Source organism: Cryptomeria japonica, chromosome 4 (assembly GCF_030272615.1).
Source record: "Cryptomeria japonica chromosome 4, Sugi_1.0, whole genome shotgun sequence".
NCBI classification, from domain to species: domain Eukaryota; kingdom Viridiplantae; phylum Streptophyta; class Pinopsida; order Cupressales; family Cupressaceae; genus Cryptomeria; species Cryptomeria japonica.
This window is the reverse complement of record NC_081408.1, coordinates 603879406-603897912: the sequence shown is the minus strand read 5'-3', so window position 1 is coordinate 603897912 and position 18507 is coordinate 603879406. Positions and strand designations below refer to the sequence as shown.

The following is an 18507-nucleotide window of genomic DNA, read 5'->3' as shown; positions in this document are numbered from 1 at the left end:
ATTGTTGCTATTGTTTTTCCCTTTTTTTCATATTGTACTCAACAAGTAGGGCATTCATCTCTTTAGAAATCTCTTCTGTCGGACACCTTAGGGCATATCTTCACATTTCTTCTACATATTTAAGCAAGGTTGTATTTTTAATACATTAATTCTACCTGTCATCCCTTGATAGTTCACAGTATCCCATACTTCTATGCAGGATCTTTTCTAGCACTAATTTGTATTTACTTGAAGTTGACACTATAAATGTTAGTGCAATTTCCATTTAATGAACAAGTTATATGCAAGATGGTGTATTTAAGATTTTGGTATTATGACTCTGACAATAATATTGTTGTCTTCAATATTGTAACATGAATAGTAATAATATTGAAGATCTTTCTTTTGCTGCAGGTATGGAGGATGAACATGTATCGATTTCAATGTCATCCCCTTTCTTTTGAATGATGCATATATAGTAAGGTAGTCATGATCAAGTGGCACCTTGATCGGACATGTCTTTTAGACATGTCCGACCAAGATGTCACTTGGTCGTGACTCTTCCAAATGTCAACCGATCCATTCGGTGTCTATGATAACTAATTGGTGCCATTGTAAATGATAACAGATCGATATAAACACACCTGATAATGAATCGGTATCAAAGCAAACAAGCCCGATAACTAATTCGGGTCAATTCTAATATAACCCGATTATATATCGGTAATATTTTGGACATGTATTTAATTGCAATTCGATAATGAAGAGGTTCGATATATAAATCATTCATATGAAATATATATCTGCATTACTGTCTTTCTTCATTTGATGTAAATAGATAGGTATACGGTTTTATTTGATCAATGCTACTTGAATCAACACTCCCTCTTAGCTAGGGAAGATAAAGTTACCATATCTATCATCTCATTTCTTATGATGGTCAGGATTCCTTATGAGGTTTCATAATCTTACTCTACATAGGATTATACCATTCAAATATGAAGTATCACCTAAACACGTGATACAAGGGGTTGGTCATATTGTAATGACATGATATCACCTAAGCACGTGATATCAGTATTGCCTACACACGCAATACTTAAGGATAATCATATGAAAATAATTAAATTTTCAACATATCCAAGTTGTGATAAGTGCACTAGCATTCTATTTCAAATGTAATATCAGAACACAATCATGGCACATCCATGACATACCAGAGATCCTATCACGATAACTGGTTTGAACATCATAAGATCGTCACCTTATGATGTTCCCATACAAGTGTACAATATTTGAGAAGTCGTCACTTCTTGAATATGAAAACAGGGGGTTACACCCATAGAAGTCCTAACACGACAAAGAAGTTTACACATTAAACATCTTATTGATATGCAAGTATAGGTTACAAAACAGATTACCTTTCTATCATACCCAAACCTTTTCTGAAGTGATCAACCTTCACTCTAGAAAGGGGTTTGGTCAGAATATCTGCAGCCTGGTCTCCTGTATTCTCATACTCCAATTGGATTACATTTTTGTCTACCATATCTCGCATGTAATGGTATGGAATCTCAATATGCTTGGATCTATCATGGAACACTGGATTCATTGAAAGTTTTATGCAGCTTTGATTGTCGCAATGGATAATAATAGGTTTCATAGGATCACCAAACAATCCCACAAGTAACTTTCTAAGCCACACTGCTTCTCGGGCAACCATGGAGGCCGCAATGTATTCGGCCTCGGTGGAACTTTGCGCTACAGAAGACTGCTTTCTGCTGATCCAGAATATCATGGCTGATCCCAAACTGAAGCAGCACCCAGAGGTGCTTTTCCTGTTAGTCACACTTCCAGCCCAATCTGAATCTGTGAATCCGTGTAGATTAAGATCAACTTTCTCATACTTGAGACCAAGATTTAAGGTGCCTTGTAAATATCTCATAATGTGTTTTACTGCAACTAGGTGTATCTCCTTTGGCTCACACATAAACTGACTCAAAGCATTCACTGCATAGTAGATATCTGGCCTTGTATTTACTAGGTACATAAGAGACCCAATCATCTGCTTGTATAGAGTGGGGTCAGTAGAAGGTGATTCTGCTGCTGCTTCTTTAAGTTTATGAAGATTGGTTTCCATTGGAGCGGTCATGGGTCTACAGTTTAGCATTCCAAATCTCTTCAGGATGTCCAAGGTATACTTGCCTTGGTTTAGAACAATGTTATCAGAATTCTGCCATACTTCCAACCCTAGGAAATAATGAAGGAATCCCGAGTCCTTCATATCAAATTCTTTGGATAGATCTTTCTTGCATTGATCTATAAGGTGATCTTCTCCTGTGATTAATAAGTCATCAACATATAAAATCAATATTAGCATATCACCTTTGTTCTGTTTGTAGTAGAGATTAGGATTTGCATCATTTTTAGAGAAGCCTAGTTTTGATAGATATGTGTCAATTCTTTCATACCAAGCCCTGGGAGCCTGTTTAAGCCCATATAGAGCTTTCTTGAGTCTACACACATGAGATTCTGCATGATAAATCTCAAACCCTTCAGGTTGCTCTGGGTATACTTCTTCAGAGATCTCTCCATTAAGAAAACCTGTCTTTACATCCATTTGATGTACCTTCCATCCCTTTGCTGTTGCAATGGCTAGCACAGTCCTTACTGAGGTATATCTGGCTACGGGAGAAAATGTTTCTTCATAGTCTATTCCTTCCTTTTGAGAGAACCCTTTGGCTACAAATCTTGCCTTATGTTTTTCAATACTGCCATCTGCTGCATGTTTGATCTTAAAAAACCATTTAGAAGAAACAACAGATTTCTTAGTTGGCCTAGGAACAATCTCCCATACATCATTTTTCATTATGGATTGATACTCTTCAGACATAGCATCCTTCCATACTTGATATTTAAGGGCATCAGTTACATTGTCAGGTTCATTTTTAGATAGATCATTCATAAGAGCAACATAGCTAGTAAATTTATTAGGCTTTTTGCTTTCTCTGAAGGTTCCTAAAGGAGCAGCAAACCTTTGAGCTTCTTCTACTGTTTTGGTGGCCCATAGTGGTCTTTTCTTGAGATTTCTAGGTGAGTGTTCATTTTCATTTTCAGATTCATCTAGATTCTCCCTCTGAAACTCAGGAGCAGGATCTTCATCTAAGTTAGAAGTAGGGACATAGATTTCAGGTTCTATGGAGCTTTGAGCTCTTTTGAAGGCTAAGTCCTCCTCAAAGATTACATCCCTACTTAGTTCAATATTTCTTTGACCGGGTACATAGATTCTGTAGGCTTTGGAGGTTTTACTATATCCTACAAGCATTCTTTTTTTTCCAGAAGGCTCTAGTTTTAGTCTTATTTCTTTAGGTACATGGATATAGACAAGACACCCAAATATCCTAAGGTGGCTGATATTTGGCTTAATTTTAGTGAATAATTCCTCAGGAGTTTTATCTTCAAGATGGAAGTGTGGGCATTTGTTTTGTATATATACAGCGGTGCTGGATGCTTCTGCCTAGAGATTTGTGTTAAGGTTTTGATCTAGAATCATGGCCTTGGCAGCTTCGACTATAGTCCTATTTTTTTCTTTCAGCTACCCCATTTTGTTGGGGGTTATAAGGTATAGTAAGCTCCCTCTTGATTCCATATCTCTACAAAATTCTTTAAACGAATCTGATGTGTATTCTCCCCCATTGTTAGTTCTTAGGGTTTTAACTTTGTTTCCTGAGTAGTTTTCAGTTAGTGATTTAAATTCTTTAAACCTAGAGAGGATCTCTTTTGATTCTTTACATTTCAGAAAGTAGATCCAAGTCTTCCTAGAGTAGTCATCAACAAATATTACATAATACAAGAATCCCCCTAGAGAGGGTACAGACATAGGTCCGCATACATCAGAATGAACTAACTCTAGAACTATACTAGTTTTTCTAGTACTATTTTGGAATGTACCCTTGGTATTTTTACCTAGGGCACATCCTTTGCATGCCCTTGAATAATCTTGCTTTAACTTGGGTAGACTTGTGACAAGGTTTCCCATTGAAGATAAAGCCCTAAAATTCAGATGGCCTAATCTTCTATGCCAAACTTCATTTGCATTAGTGGCTTCATGGATTAGGGCTAGGTTGGGTTTTGTGCACAACTCATACAAATAACCCTGTCTCTGTCCAATGGTCTTTGCCTTCTTGATGGAAGAGTTCTTTGGCCAAGCCAATACTCTGTTGTCCATGAATGTCACTCTGTATCCGTTATATTCCAGTGCCGATATAGAGACTAGATTCCTTTTGATGCCGGGGACATATAGTACTCTTCGAGCCGCAAGGATATGCCTGTCTTCAATTTGATGGTGCAGGTTCCCATTCCTCTGACTGGATGTGTGGAGTCATCTCCGATGGTTACTTCCTCATCACTCTCCTCTGTCATGGAGTCAAGTACTTCTCTAAACCCTGTGATGTGCCTGGATGAACCACTGCCAATCACCCATGAGTTGATCTTGTTAGAAGCTTGGCTTGTGAGTGCTGAGTAGAGTACATATTTTCCGGAGTCATCTTCCCCTTTAGTCTATCTTGCTTTGGCAAATGTAGCATGTTGCTTGGTTCTTTCCGGGCACTTTGCAACATAGTGTCTGAACTGATCACATCTGTAACATTGGATGTGAGATAAGTCCTTCTTTGAAGTGTTCTTGCCTTGACGACCTTTTCTCTTCCTAAATTGCCTTTTCTTGTTTTGCTTGGTGGAGTTAGTGTTTAGGACTTGTAGGTCTTCATCTATATTTTTATGTTTCATTCCTTTCTTATTCAGTCTAGATTCCTCTTGGAGATAGTCATCTCTTAGTCTTTCAAACTCGGGATATTTGTCCCTTGCACTGATGCTCTGGACAAATGTTTCCCATGCACTAGGTAACCCATCTAGAACAATGAGTGTTAACTCTTTGCTCTGAATCTCATATCCTAGGGTTGCTAGTTCATCTCTTAGAGTTGAGATCCTCATGAAGTAGGCGTTTACTGTCTCTCCTTTGTTCATGGTTATATGATTGATTTCTCGCTTCAAGGCCAGAGTTCGACTTGCATTTGATATCTCAAATGTGTTCATAAGTGCTTTGAACATTTCAAAAGCCGTTTCATGTTTCTTTATAATGGGCATTATGTTATTTCTCACCCCATCAACAATAATCTTGATTGCTTTTTCATTTCCTTCTATCCATGATGCTTTGTCAGGTTCGGTCTCTGGTTCCGTAGATTCAGTCTTGATAAAAGTTTCGACTTTGTTCTCCCTTAGAATCATCTTGATTCTGAACTTCCATGCGGAGAAATCATCACCCACACCAAGTCTATCTTTGAATCTCATAGCATTGGCCATTAGAGAAATAGGATGCTTGATATAAACTAGTTCTTAAATTTTCCACAAAATTGAATAGCCTCAGGTTCGATAGCCTGGCTCTGATACCATGTAAATGTTAGTGCAATTTCCATTTAATGAACAAGTTATATGCAAGATGGTGTATTTAATATTTTGGTATTATGACTCTGACAATAATATTGTTATTGTAACAAGAATAGTAATAATATTGAAGATCTTTCTTTTGCTGCAGGTATGGAGGATGAACATGTATCAATTTCAATGTCATCCCCTTTCTTTTGAATGATGCATATATAGTAAGGTAGTCACGATCAAGTGGCACCTTGATCGGACATGTCTTTTAGACATGTCCGACCAAGATGTCACTTGGTTGTGACTCTTCCAAATGTCAACCGATCCATTCGGTGTCTATGATAACTAATCGGTGCCATTGTAAATGATAACAGATCAATATAAACACACCTGATAATGAATCGGTATCAAAGCAAACAAGCTCGATAACTAATTTGGGTCAATTCTAATATAACCCGATTATATATCGGTAATGTTTTGGACATGTATTTAATTGCAATTCGATAATGAAGAGGTTTGATATATAAATCATTCATATGAAATATATATCTGCATTACCGTCTTTCTTCATTTGATGTAAATAGATAGGTATACGGTTTTATCTGATCGATGCTACTTGAATCAACAGACACTACTGTTCTAACATGAAAAAAATCAGTAGGGTTTAGCAAAAAATCAGCAACAAGAAAAATGACATGCATTCATTTAAAATATATAGAATCCAAAAAATAAGCTAAAAGTATTGGGAAATAAGGGATGGAGGGAAATGGAAGAAATTTTGACAACATTTCCCCTAGATTTTCAATTTTTTAAAATTTTTAATTCAAGAAAACAAAAAAAGAAAATAAAGATTACTTGTTTAATGGTTTGATCCCAAAAGCTTGTCTTCTCTACTCCTTTACTTGCTAGGATGCTGTTTGGCTTGGGGAAATGGATGAGAAAGAGATAAAAATGAAAAAAAAAGTAGAAGTTTTTTTGATTAAAAACCCGGTTGGGTGCACCTAGAGGCATACTGAGAGTCTGAGCCTAGGACTCGTGAGTTCATGCCGGACTCGGTCGAGTACACTGCAAGACTCGCTAGGACTCAGCTCACGAGTCTTGGTCGACTTGCCTTCAACGCTCCAAGCAATCTTGAGTTGGGCAAGTCCTGCTGATTATTCGATGAGTTTTGAATCTATGACACAAACAAATCTCTTATAAGAAAATTATATCTGTCAAGCTATATTTGAAAGGTAAATAATGTTTAATGGCCTTGATTAAAATTTTGGATGCTATTGCTATTTATATATTGGACTAGTGAAATTTAGAGCGATTGTTGTAAAGAATAGTTCTATCTAGTATTATTCTGTGATTAAAAGTTGCCTTTTCTTAAGCAAAATATTTGGCATATTACAAGTAGATAGCTTTGGGAAGAAATTACACCAAAAACATATTTATGTGGAAGTTCTAAGCCATTCCTTCTAACTAGTCGTCGGGATGATAATGGTAAAAATTGCAGAAAAGTTATACATACAACTTTGTGTGTAAAAGAGAGATTGATTGGCATAGTTTTGCATTGACACAATTAGCCACTGGTGAACTTGAATGGTTTGTTTAAGAATAATTAACAATTGCTCTATAAACAATTTCACAAATTATTGTTTTTTTTGTCAAATAAAGTTCATGTTTTCAGTCATTAGCAAGAATATATCAACTATATCATGCCAATAGATATATAAAGTGGCTGGTTTTTAGTATATGTTTTTGGGTGAAGGATTTATGGGTCAATTCACATTAAGCCACTTTATATAAGAACCATTTTTTAAGACAGAGAATCTGCTTAGGATTAGGTTTATGTAGAATTAATCATCAAGCCAATCATCACCACACGTAACTTCTCCATTTAAGGAATGTCATATTTTTGATAGCTTTGGATATAGGATTGGAAAAGAAAAGAAAAAAAGCTAAAGTAGATTCCTCTAGCAAGCTTAATGAGCAAAATGGAAGTGATGCAGTGGTTGATGTTCTCAATTACTAAGCATTAAGTAGGACGTGTATCAATTTGTTGCTGACGATGGGGATGCTGATGAGGTTATCAGAATCCATTTCAAAGTAAGTGACAATTCTCATTTATTGTGGCACCAAGCAATGTGGGAATTTGTGGGGTTCTCAAGTCTTGACTTTGGAACACTGTGAACTTGTGGGTCGGAACTAGTGTACATATTAGTTGATCAAAAATACAAATCTTGACGGGCATTCAGTAATAGAAGGAAATCTTGATAATTGAAGTTATGTGGCATTGTACAGTCAGGTTAATATATAGACATATTTGCAGAACATGTAGCTCACAATATCGATTTTATTGAAGATTCTGATAGAAGTGGTAGATGGTCAAGATGTGTTAAGCTTTTGCTATCTCAGTACCTATGCTTAGCTCTGCAAAGTTGAGTAAACACATCTTTCTCTCTGACATTGATAGATGCTTAACTTTGATGTTTTTTTTTTGCATCTCCATGTAAAAAGTGAATAGCATGTAATATCAATTCAATAACTCAATGTTTGCCATTATTATTATAATTGTATAACCTAACATTTCTAGGAACATGGGTATGGTTTGCATGAAAATGCTAGGTATATCACATTTGAGATTTCTTTTAGTTGGTTTGCTCTAGTGCACTCCTAGCAAGCATATAATTAGTATTTATGCTAAGAAATGTTGTCAACAGTTGCATTGGTTGCAAGATAAGTACATGTGGATGTTCAATTTAACTCATCTTATTTCTAGGACCATTGATATTCTCTTGAAAGTTTTTCCTTTAACTTTTCTTTAGAATTAAAGCTTACTGCAACAACTGAACACCTGCAGGTTGCAACGATAGCATGGTTTGATGTAGAAGATGTTTGCGGGAGCCACTCATTTGCAATTCCTTGCGTTCTTTCCTTTCCTTATTTTTGCCGATTTTTCCAGTGTCTTCGGCAATATAAGGACACGAAAGACAGGTTTTGTCTTTTAAATGGTAAGATCTTGCTGAATGATTTGATATAGAAAAATAAAGTATTACAGGGGAAGGAAAAGACAAGGTAAATGTTTCAACTAGAAGTTGGGAATTATTTGCTCGACCAAGTCCCATTTGTTTTTCCAATAAATATGGAAATAGTTGTTTTAGGAAACAAATGAGTAGTATAACTATAAATACTTGGACACATTCTAATCTAATATTGGCATATCTAGAATAAATTCTCACACTTCCTCATTTTGTAAGTTTATCAACTTTAGTGTAGCCAATTCCACTCCAGGTTAAACAAATCAAACAATAGGAATAAAATAAAATGGTGCTATGCTTCATGTGAAAATATTTGACAGGATTATTTGAAAGTTGCCTATATCAGTCTTCTGTGATCCTAATTTTATAATCTTATAACCACTTTTCAGGTTAATTGAATTTGAAAAGTATTTTTAACTAGCTATAACTAGTTCAATGGAAATCTATATTTAATGGTGATCCATTTTATTGCCTTAGAACCAGCCACATACTTTATTTATGCTTCTTTGGGGTACGCTGGTATGGCATTAGAGACTTAATTGTCATATCAAACCTTCTCTAAAACGTCTTCACTTATATATTGTTTTCTCAAATTGCCTTATTGTGTACAAGACTTTGTTTGACAAACTAACTTGTGGAATAATCAATAAACTTGATATAATGGGTAATTTTTCTCGACAATGACAATCCTATGAATAAACATTTCAAAGTTACTCATATTCCTCCATACTCATCACCTTGTATTTCCTCATCTTGTATGAATTGCACCTTTTCGGACAAGCACAATCTTCCCAACAGATATGGAAAGTGGTGACAATCACACATGACAATTTCCAGTAAACTAATTTACTGCCACTGCTTAGTTACATTGACATGCTGACCTTTTTCTTTGCCATGAATTTTTTTATGGAATCGTGGATGTGGATGGGATGTACACTATATGTTCAATTTTTGCACCTTATTTGTTAATACGAAATATCTGTGTTGACTCCACCATTGATCAAGCTTGCGGTACTTCCCTCCAGGTTCTTATTTTGGTTCAGGGCATAAAATTTTTGTTTGCGCTATGCAGTTAGTCATGTTGACTGCTTCTTAGTCATGAAACTTTGTATCATTTGATTTTAGCACAGTACATTATTTTTGTTGCATTTATTGATGACCAACTTTCAGTTCATGATCAAATTTTAAAGTCCGTCTATGGCATTACTTACAGAGGTATCGTTCCCTCTTGAAATTTTGCAATTTTATAAATAAACTATACCAATAATTGGAGAGGGTGAAAATGCTTTCATGGCCATCCTATCCCAAATTCTTATTATTTGTCTTTCTTTCTTCATTTTTTCCTTTTGCAAATAATCCCATCAGATGGAGAAAACATGACCTGTCAACTTATTAATGCAAAATTGATGCTTTTGGGTCCAGTCTATCAATTCTTGGGAATTTGAGGTTTCTGAATATCTTAAGTTTACTTTCCATCTGGAATATTGCAGTGGTAATTCTTATTTTTGGTTCTTATAATTGCAACAAGTCCTCGACACTAATCTAATCCAAACTTTCCTGCAGGGCTCTTATTTCTGTTGCCTCCACTTCTTTTTCTGACAACGCTTTGTGCCATGATCCTCAAGTCAACTAGTATAAATGCCCTTGTAACATAAAAATGAGACAATTGATGTTCAATTTAATTACAGTGAATTTCTAAGCAATCAAAGTTTCCAACCAGTGGAAACGAATTATCAAATTTGCATTAAGGACTCTGAATTTATAGTATTGGAGCATGAAATGAGAGGCAAATTCTCCAAGATTTTTCTTCCTCCCAAAGAGTTGCATTTTGTTTGTTACAAGAAAACGGTCACTAAATTAATTTGTCAAATATGCCACTCTGAAAAAATAACAGTCATCTTGTAATTGCTGATGAGAGTACATTCATACGGTATGTTTGACTGCTGATTATCATCTTCCACATGTAGATTCTGGGACTTGTTATTTTGTTTGTTCCTTTAAGACTTTACAGGTCTACGAACTTACAGAATTTCCACTTATCTAGCATTGTCATCTGATCCAAACTCCATGATCATGTGATGTCAGATTCAGTGTTGGGATTCACAGATTTATGGTGCTTATAAGATTTCCGGTTGCCCACTTCTGTCATTGACATCTGCCTTGCCTCTCTTTCCCTAAACTGCTGTAGTATAGTAATTTTTGCTTTACAGGCATATGGTATTATAGGGGATTTCAGAGGTTTTCTCTGATATTCCTGGTTATAACTGTAAATCTCAGCTTAAGTTTAACTGATGTTTTAAAAAAAATATTTTGACATAACATTAAGCTTGCAGGTCTAATTAGAAAGATCAGTGCTTAATTATTAACCACAGCTTCAGCTGTCTTCATTTTTCTACTGACATGTTGACCCTTGGGTGTCTCTCAGCTTTGAAATATGCTACGGCGTTCCCTGTTATTTTCCTTTCAGCACTCAAATATCACGTGGATCCAGAAATGTGGACAAATGTTTATCGACCTCTTTGGCTGTTCTCGAGTGTTATTAATTCTTGCTATTCATTCTATTGGGATGTAACCCGTGACTGGGAATTAAGGTTTGCCTATATTTCTGCATTTTGTGATTCAACAGTTGGAATAAGTAAATATTCTTTTGTTGCTCTTTCCTTCTTAGATTGTTGTTGTGATCTGTGGTTGTTTGTTTTGGCAGTGTGTTTTCCAGAATTTTTAGGTTTAAAGGCCCTCATTTGCATCCAATTATGTTATATGGCCGTCGTTGGGTAAGTATAACTTTATGGTTTTTAGCATTTGTTCAAGAATGTTGTAATGCTATTGATACTTAAAATTCTTAAACTAGTTAAGTTGAAATATGACCAGCCTGTTTTTTAGCTTTCATAAATAAACTACCATCTCTGTTGTGCCAGTAAACAATTAATAAACATCCTCCAAGCTGCTTGTTTTGCAATTTCAAAGACTTAATGTATTATGCATGAAAGGCTATTTACCAATTTACTTATCTTTTTAATTCAAGTTGGGACTCTGTTTTCACTTTGAAAGTGGTTCTCTCCGTTTCTGCCTATTCCCTAATGTTTCTTCAAGAATTTTACAGCATAGAGAATATTATACGATTCTGAAAGTTTGAGGATTCTTATATAGTAGTGGAAGTTTGAATTGGATTTCTTTGGATTTCTTTGGATTTCATGTAAATACTCCAAAGATAATGGCAAGACCAGATAATTAAATAGTTAGGTCATTATGATAGTACCCACTCTAGATTCCCCATTTCTTAAATAGAAGCATAAAATAATTTTCTTTCTGATATCCAATACTGCTGCCATTGTTTCTAACTGTTGTAATTCAATTTCAGGTTTATTACTGGGCAGTTATGAGCAATCTTGTTCTTCGTTGTGCATGGACATATAAACTTTCAGCACATTTACGGCATAATTATTTAACAGTTTTTACAATAACAGCCTTGGAGATATTTCGTAGATTCCAGTGGATATTTTTCCGTGTGGAAAATGAGTGGAATAAGATAACACTGAAGTCAAACGAATGGAATAAAATAGCTCCAAAGTCAACTATGCAGTTTCCTCTTGATGATATTCCTTCTTCAGAAAAGGAAAAGTTGCTTGGATCTGCTCAGCATAGTGTATAAATAAGGTTATTCATATTTAAGAAATGCTGCTTCATTATTCAATTTTAAATTCTCATTTCATTTGTTGTATGCTCTTTTAATATGGTTCTGCATTATTTTGTCATTGTAGTCAAATCGGTTTCAAATTATTTGTAGATTAAGTTTTCTTTCTGAGTTTCATATGGTTTATGTTAGGAAACTTTAAGAGGAAAGAAGTGTTATATTCATCATGAATTTATATCTATAGATTGTTAAAAGTCCTCAAGTGTACTATTTCACTTATTTTGTACTAATATTCGGTTGAAAAGCTTTAGATCTGAAGTATGCTGTGCTATTATGTAGTTGAAAAACTTTAGACCACTACTAATTATCTTACTGGGAGATGGACATCCTTATAAATCTATTGCCTTGCTCCAAAATGAGAGAATATGATTCAATATGATTCAATGCAATGAAGCAATTAATGTGTTGCTTTAAAAATAAAAAATTGTGATGGTAGAATCAATAGAACACTCAATACTTGGGTTCCTCATATTTTCCTACTATTCAATCCACCGTTTTAACAATAAAATTTAAATTTTCCAATCCACCGTTTTAACAATAAAATTTAAATTTTCAACTCTAAAATGTGAGCAAAATCATCTTCTTTTTTTTTTTTTTTAAGTTTGTTTTTCTTTCTTTCATTTTTTTAAGTTTGTTTTTCTTTCTTTCATTTTTTAAGATTTTTTTTTAAATTTTTATTATTGTTTTGTTCATAAGGATTGCAAAGGTGCTAAAAGATGTTCCCTAAGTGGTAGGGGAGGGATCTAGTTTGCTCAAAGGACTTTTTATCAATCTAATATAAGTATTTTGTGAGATTTTTTTCCTGGTAGAGATTTTTTTTTTTGTTATTATGACTTGCTGTAGGCAATAGCATTCACTTATGCATAATTAATTGATTTTTGGCACCAATAAAAAATGATTTTATTTTTGTTTTCAAAATAAACTTACTTTTATTAAGTTGAGATTCATATTATTAAATTAAAAATTATTTATTTACAATATGATTGGATGAAATTTTTTTGTGTTATAGAAGTAAATTTATAAGAATTTGATTCACATCATTTAAATAAAATAAAATAAAATAAAATAAAAATTTAAATAAATAATTAAACTATTTTATTACAAGCATTACACATGTATCTATTATAAATAATTTAGTATAATTTTCTTTTGGAAAACATTCTATTTTATATTGATACTTTTTGAAAATTATATATATATTTTTAATCATTTTAATATATACAATATAATTTTATAACATTTAATCATAAATTTAAATATTTTTTATTTAGTCATTTAAAAACCCTATTTTTCTTTATTGTTTATATTATCCCATTTATAATTATTAATAGTTTATTTAGATCAATTATTATTAATATCACATAAATATAAAATAATATATAATTTTAAGCAACTATATATATATATATATATTATTTTACAATTATAATTATATATTTATAATTAAATTAGGATCATATTATCAAGGAAATGTATATTTTCACTATAATGTTTATATTATATTATAGTTATTAATATTATTTTATGGTAATGAATTGATTAATTATTGCCATTTAAATAAAATAAAATAACAATTTAAATAAATAATTAAATTATTTCATTAAAGCATTACACAACAAATATTTTTATTATAAAAAATAAGCTCAATTATATCCATTATAATTATAATTCCATTTAATTTTTTTTAGAAAATATTCTATTTTTTATTAATACTTTTTGAAATTATATTTTTTTGATCCAAAATTCAGTTATGTGCTATGTTAGACCAGCAATGACATTAGAGTTTGTCAAGTGTTAGACACGAAGGGGTTGCAAAATGAACAAATTATGGAATAATGCGATGATTAAAGGCAACTAAAATCTCATCTCTTAGTGAAGAAAGGATTATGGAGGCTAGTTGCAAAGTCTTTTTAAATAGTGGTTGTCTCATCCTTTTTGAAAACATTCTCTATTTAAGAAGAATGTTCCTCTCTTCCTAAAAAAAATGTCCCATTGGATAAGGCATTTTAGAATGAGGCTAGAGACCATGCAAATGAATACATTTTGAATATGATCAAGTTTGTTGATACAATTCCACTATTGGACAAAAGTTTATGATGAAATAGATTGTGCTAAAAAAAGGCATAAACACAAAGGATGATATTAAAGAAATAGGTTATCTAAGGGTGACAAAAATTATGTGAAACATTGAGTATGATCAAGTTTGTTGATAGAAATCCACATGTTTGGAAGAAGTCTATGATGAAATAGATTGTGTTAAAAAAGGGCAGAAAGATATAATAACATTGAAGAATTGAGTTTTCTAAGGGTGGAAAGAAATTATTTGTGACCATTCGAACAAGAGGATCACATCTTACATATCCATGCATATGCATTTTCTTCCAAATATTATATCTCAAAGATTTTGCATGGGAGAGCATCATATAGAGACAACGAAGTTGTTAAAGGGTACACAATTGTTTTGAAGAGTCTTCTTGATCTATAAGAGGTGTATAATGTGAAACTAGATTGGGCATGGTAATCTCATCATGAGATCATAGTAGCTGAGTTCTTTGAGATAAATAAAAGACAAATATTCATACATGGTGGCGCCTGCATGGGAAAACTTACATGTGCTTCAAGTCATTTGCATATAAGATTTTATTATAGGTAAATGTTTTATATTTTTTAAACACTTTTATCACTTTTTCACATTTTTAAGTTGTATTAACTCTCCAATTTCAACATGTGGTGAGCTCTTCTCTAATTGAGTGGAATTAGAGTATATACTCTCAATTAAGTGTAATTGTTTGGCTACCTAAAATAGAATTTTTTTAGTTACGTTAGTTTTAAATTGTACCTTAAGGAAGTTGACTATAAATAAGGGGCAATGAAGAATTGGGATATAACCTTAGAGTGACAACTTGATGCATATATTGTAGAGTTTGTCAAAGTCACTTTAGATGACATTGTAGTGTCCCTCTTTGACTTGACTTGACTTTCATTTCATGTATGATAGACTTATCTAGACTTACTTGTAATGTTTTGGATTATGATTATACATGTGTTTCAACTACTCATTATGATGCTAGACATTAGTTGGACATATGCTATTTTGATGATTTATATGGATGATGACACTATCATTATTGATCATGTGATTTGATGGATAGAAGTGTTTGATGGATCATATATGCTTGATGGATTTTATATGCATTACTATGATGATGGATTATTGATAATTTATATTGATCATGGATTTGATGCTATTATGATTACACTAACCCTATCTCACGATTACATATGATGAGTTGATTATGCGACGTGTTTGATTATTGTATGAGTGTCTTCGTGAGAGGGACGATGTCACATCACTCATTGTGAGCAGGATGTGCCGTTGCGATTCCCTATCACTTGCCTGTTATGATATATATATAGATTTATTTATTTGTGTGTGTGTGTGTGTTGTATCATTGCTTTGTGGTTGTAGGATTTGTAGGTAGCAGACACCGACTCCACCTGGCTCCACAGGTCTGAGCGTGTCTTTAAATCCTAATGGCATGTGGTTCGGAGTTGACACAAGTTCCCTTCACATACTCTAGGTCTAAGATGTCTACCTTGAGTCGTCAGCGTCTTGACGTAATTTGCTATGTCAGTTAGTGAGCTGTGGTGGTGTGAGTATGCAAGTGTTTAGTGATTTATTTAATTAATTAATGTGAGATTATATAGTTATTAATGATTAATTTAATTGCTGGTTTAATATAGTTTTATTTGAGTATTTAGTTCTTTGGGATTTAATGCTCATTTATTTATTATTGATTTATTGGTGTTTAATTATTTAAGATTTAATATTATTTATTTATTTATTGTTGGTTAATGATTTATTTAGTATTTATTGTTTAATTAATATTCGTGGCTAGTTATTTATTTATTATTTATTAATGTCTTTGGGCTTTAGTGTTGAATTATATTTATTGGAGATCAATTATTCATTTTATAAGCCCTTTGGTTATTTATCTAACTACCCATTTGATTTATCTATTTAATCATAGCCTATATTTATTTGTGTAGTCTTATTATTAATGAATTGGGGGTAATAAAGTATCTTATATTATGTCTTTTTACTTCGCACTTGTAATTATAAATGTGTTTCATATATTTCCCTCACCCACCATTTATTCTCATTGGTTGAATTTGAAATGAGAAAATAAAATATAACCTAACGTGGGTAGGTAAAATATATTCCCAAAAAGAGTTTTTTGATTGGTTGATTTTGAGGCTAGGATTTTGGTTTGGTTTTTCATTTTATTCGGTAGTCTGAGCTTGTTGCCAGGTTTCCGTTTTTGAAATATTTTTTGCAATTTTATTTTTGAGCTTGGACTTTGGTTTTGAGAGCTTGCTGGATTTTGTTGGGCGCTTCTACAACTTCCTTCCATCACCTCTGGTTGCAGGTTGGTGGTGTCCTTCTCTTTGTTTTCTGGTTCTGTGTTTTCACCGTGTCTGCAGATTGTATGCGGGTATATTTTGGGGAAAAAGATCTCTTATATAGTTAGACTATAGTTTGAAGAGAAATATTTCCTTGAATAAGTTTTAATATATAGTTTAAACTTAGGGAAGGGAAAATATATTTGCGTATTTGGTTTTGTAGTACGCACAACTCTGCATATATCTTCTTCTGTGATTCTTCCTTGTGTGAGCACTTTGCCCTGTTTGAGAGTGTATTTTGATTTCTCTCCGGCCCGTGTTTGTTCTATGTATTATTTTGGCTTATTAGACTATCTGTGAGTTTTTCCAGAGTGCAATTTTGAGGCTTAGCCGAGGGAGTGTGTTTCAATGTACCTTTCATTATAGTGTACGATTTCCTATTAAGTTTATTTCATTCATTTTGTATTGTTCGGGCGTTTCTTTTATGCCCTTATTTGTAAGATTTCGTGATGTCTTTGATTTTATATCCTTGTCGTAAACTTCATCTTTTTGTGCCCGAGTCTGAAGTAAATGCGTTGAAACTACGTATGCGCTATAACCTTATGTATGTTTATGCGCTAGAACCATTATCAAATGCGTTGTACTGTATTTTATTTGCATTGTCTGATCTGCAAATGCACCGTTTCATAATGAATGCACTGTTTAATTTTATGTATGCGATTTTATGTTTTGTGATTGCGTTGTATGGATATGCAAATGCGCTATTTAACTAGGTGAATGCGTTGTATTGCATAGTATATGCGCTACATTGCCCAGATTCAGTTTGCTCAGTTTGTCTTGGTTTCTGGATTGGATGTCGCACCAGAGGCATTTATGAAAGTCTATTGATAGTTTCCAGTTTTGTGTTTGGTCAAATTTGATGTTTTTATGTGTTTTTTGCTTCTATATGTTGATATTCTTCATTATTGTGGTTTTGTGCTCTCTTTCATGTTGATTAGCCATGATGGAGAGAGTTGCTTTGATGCTTTTGAACCAACAAGTTGATGTGCCTTGCTGCTAGTATTCATTTCATATGATTGACAAATTTGATTGCCTTTATATGGCTTGATGCGTTATTATGCTGAGGCTCATTGTTGCTTTACTTGACTTTTTAGTCATTGGATGTTAATGTATGTGTTATGGCTACATGATGATACTTTTGGATTTCATTCTTGAATACTGAGTTTGGAGCCTCTTGTTGTGGTTTTGTTTGGGGAACATGTAGGGTGAGTCGGCATCCATGTGATGACTGGGATCATGAGAGATAGGCGGTGAGTTGATAAGCCTCCCGTCTAGATTGCCACAACACATTGGAAGTTTTCCTTATTATAAACAAGTGATAATATTAATAATGTATTAGATGGGTTGGGTAATTAGGACTCGCCTAATCAAGATAATTAATAGTTGAGCCCCAAGACTTGATCCTAGGGAGGATGTTTTAAGATAAGCTTGGGAAGGCCATTGCGGTGGTAAGTCAATCTCCCTCGATTCTCTCATAGGTTGAGATGACTCCACATGTCTATCGGGGTTGTGCCTTGAAGGGTTGTGTTTCTATATTTTGGAGGATAGCATGTGATGACACTTTGCTCCTACATGTTGTAGTACCTCTCCTCGATTAGACTCTTTTTAGACTTATGTTTGACTTCCGTTAACTTTTTAGTTGTTACATTACTGCTATACTTTATTTAGACTTATTCGATGTTATTTCATGCTTTTACTGGATTTGCCATGTATGCTTTCTTGCAGTATTTCAGTACTTATGATTAATGTCATTTTTATGGATTATTGTCATGGACTGACACTTTTAACTTACATATGCGATGTGTTATTTATATGTTGCATGTTTGCAAGTGCATGTTTGAACGTCATGATTCTCTTTCATCAGTGTGCGTGTCGTGTTTGATTATATATTTGTCTATATGCATGTGTGGTTCATTG

At 33.5% G+C, this 18507-nt stretch overlaps 1 protein-coding gene and 1 long non-coding RNA gene across 3 annotated transcripts in view; both read left to right on the top strand.

Annotated features, from left to right (window-relative positions):
* LOC131061087 (uncharacterized) overlaps positions 1 to 12153 on the top strand; it is a 48974-nt gene extending 36821 nt beyond the window's left edge. For both annotated transcript variants that reach the window (XM_057994599.2, XM_057994600.2), the window contains 4 exons: positions 8255 to 8405; positions 10858 to 11023; positions 11137 to 11206; positions 11794 to 12153. In XM_057994599.2, coding sequence (XP_057850582.1) covers positions 8255 to 8405; positions 10858 to 11023; positions 11137 to 11206; positions 11794 to 12084 — 678 coding nt within the window. In that variant the 3' untranslated portion in view covers positions 12085 to 12153. The remainder of the gene's footprint in view (positions 1 to 8254; positions 8406 to 10857; positions 11024 to 11136; positions 11207 to 11793) is intronic.
* On the top strand, positions 8412 to 10584 carry LOC131061088 (uncharacterized). Its single transcript, XR_009110492.2, has 2 exons — positions 8412 to 10362; positions 10518 to 10584. It is a non-coding gene; the product is annotated as an uncharacterized LOC131061088 (long non-coding RNA).
* Positions 12154 to 18507: the final 6354 nt, after the last annotated feature.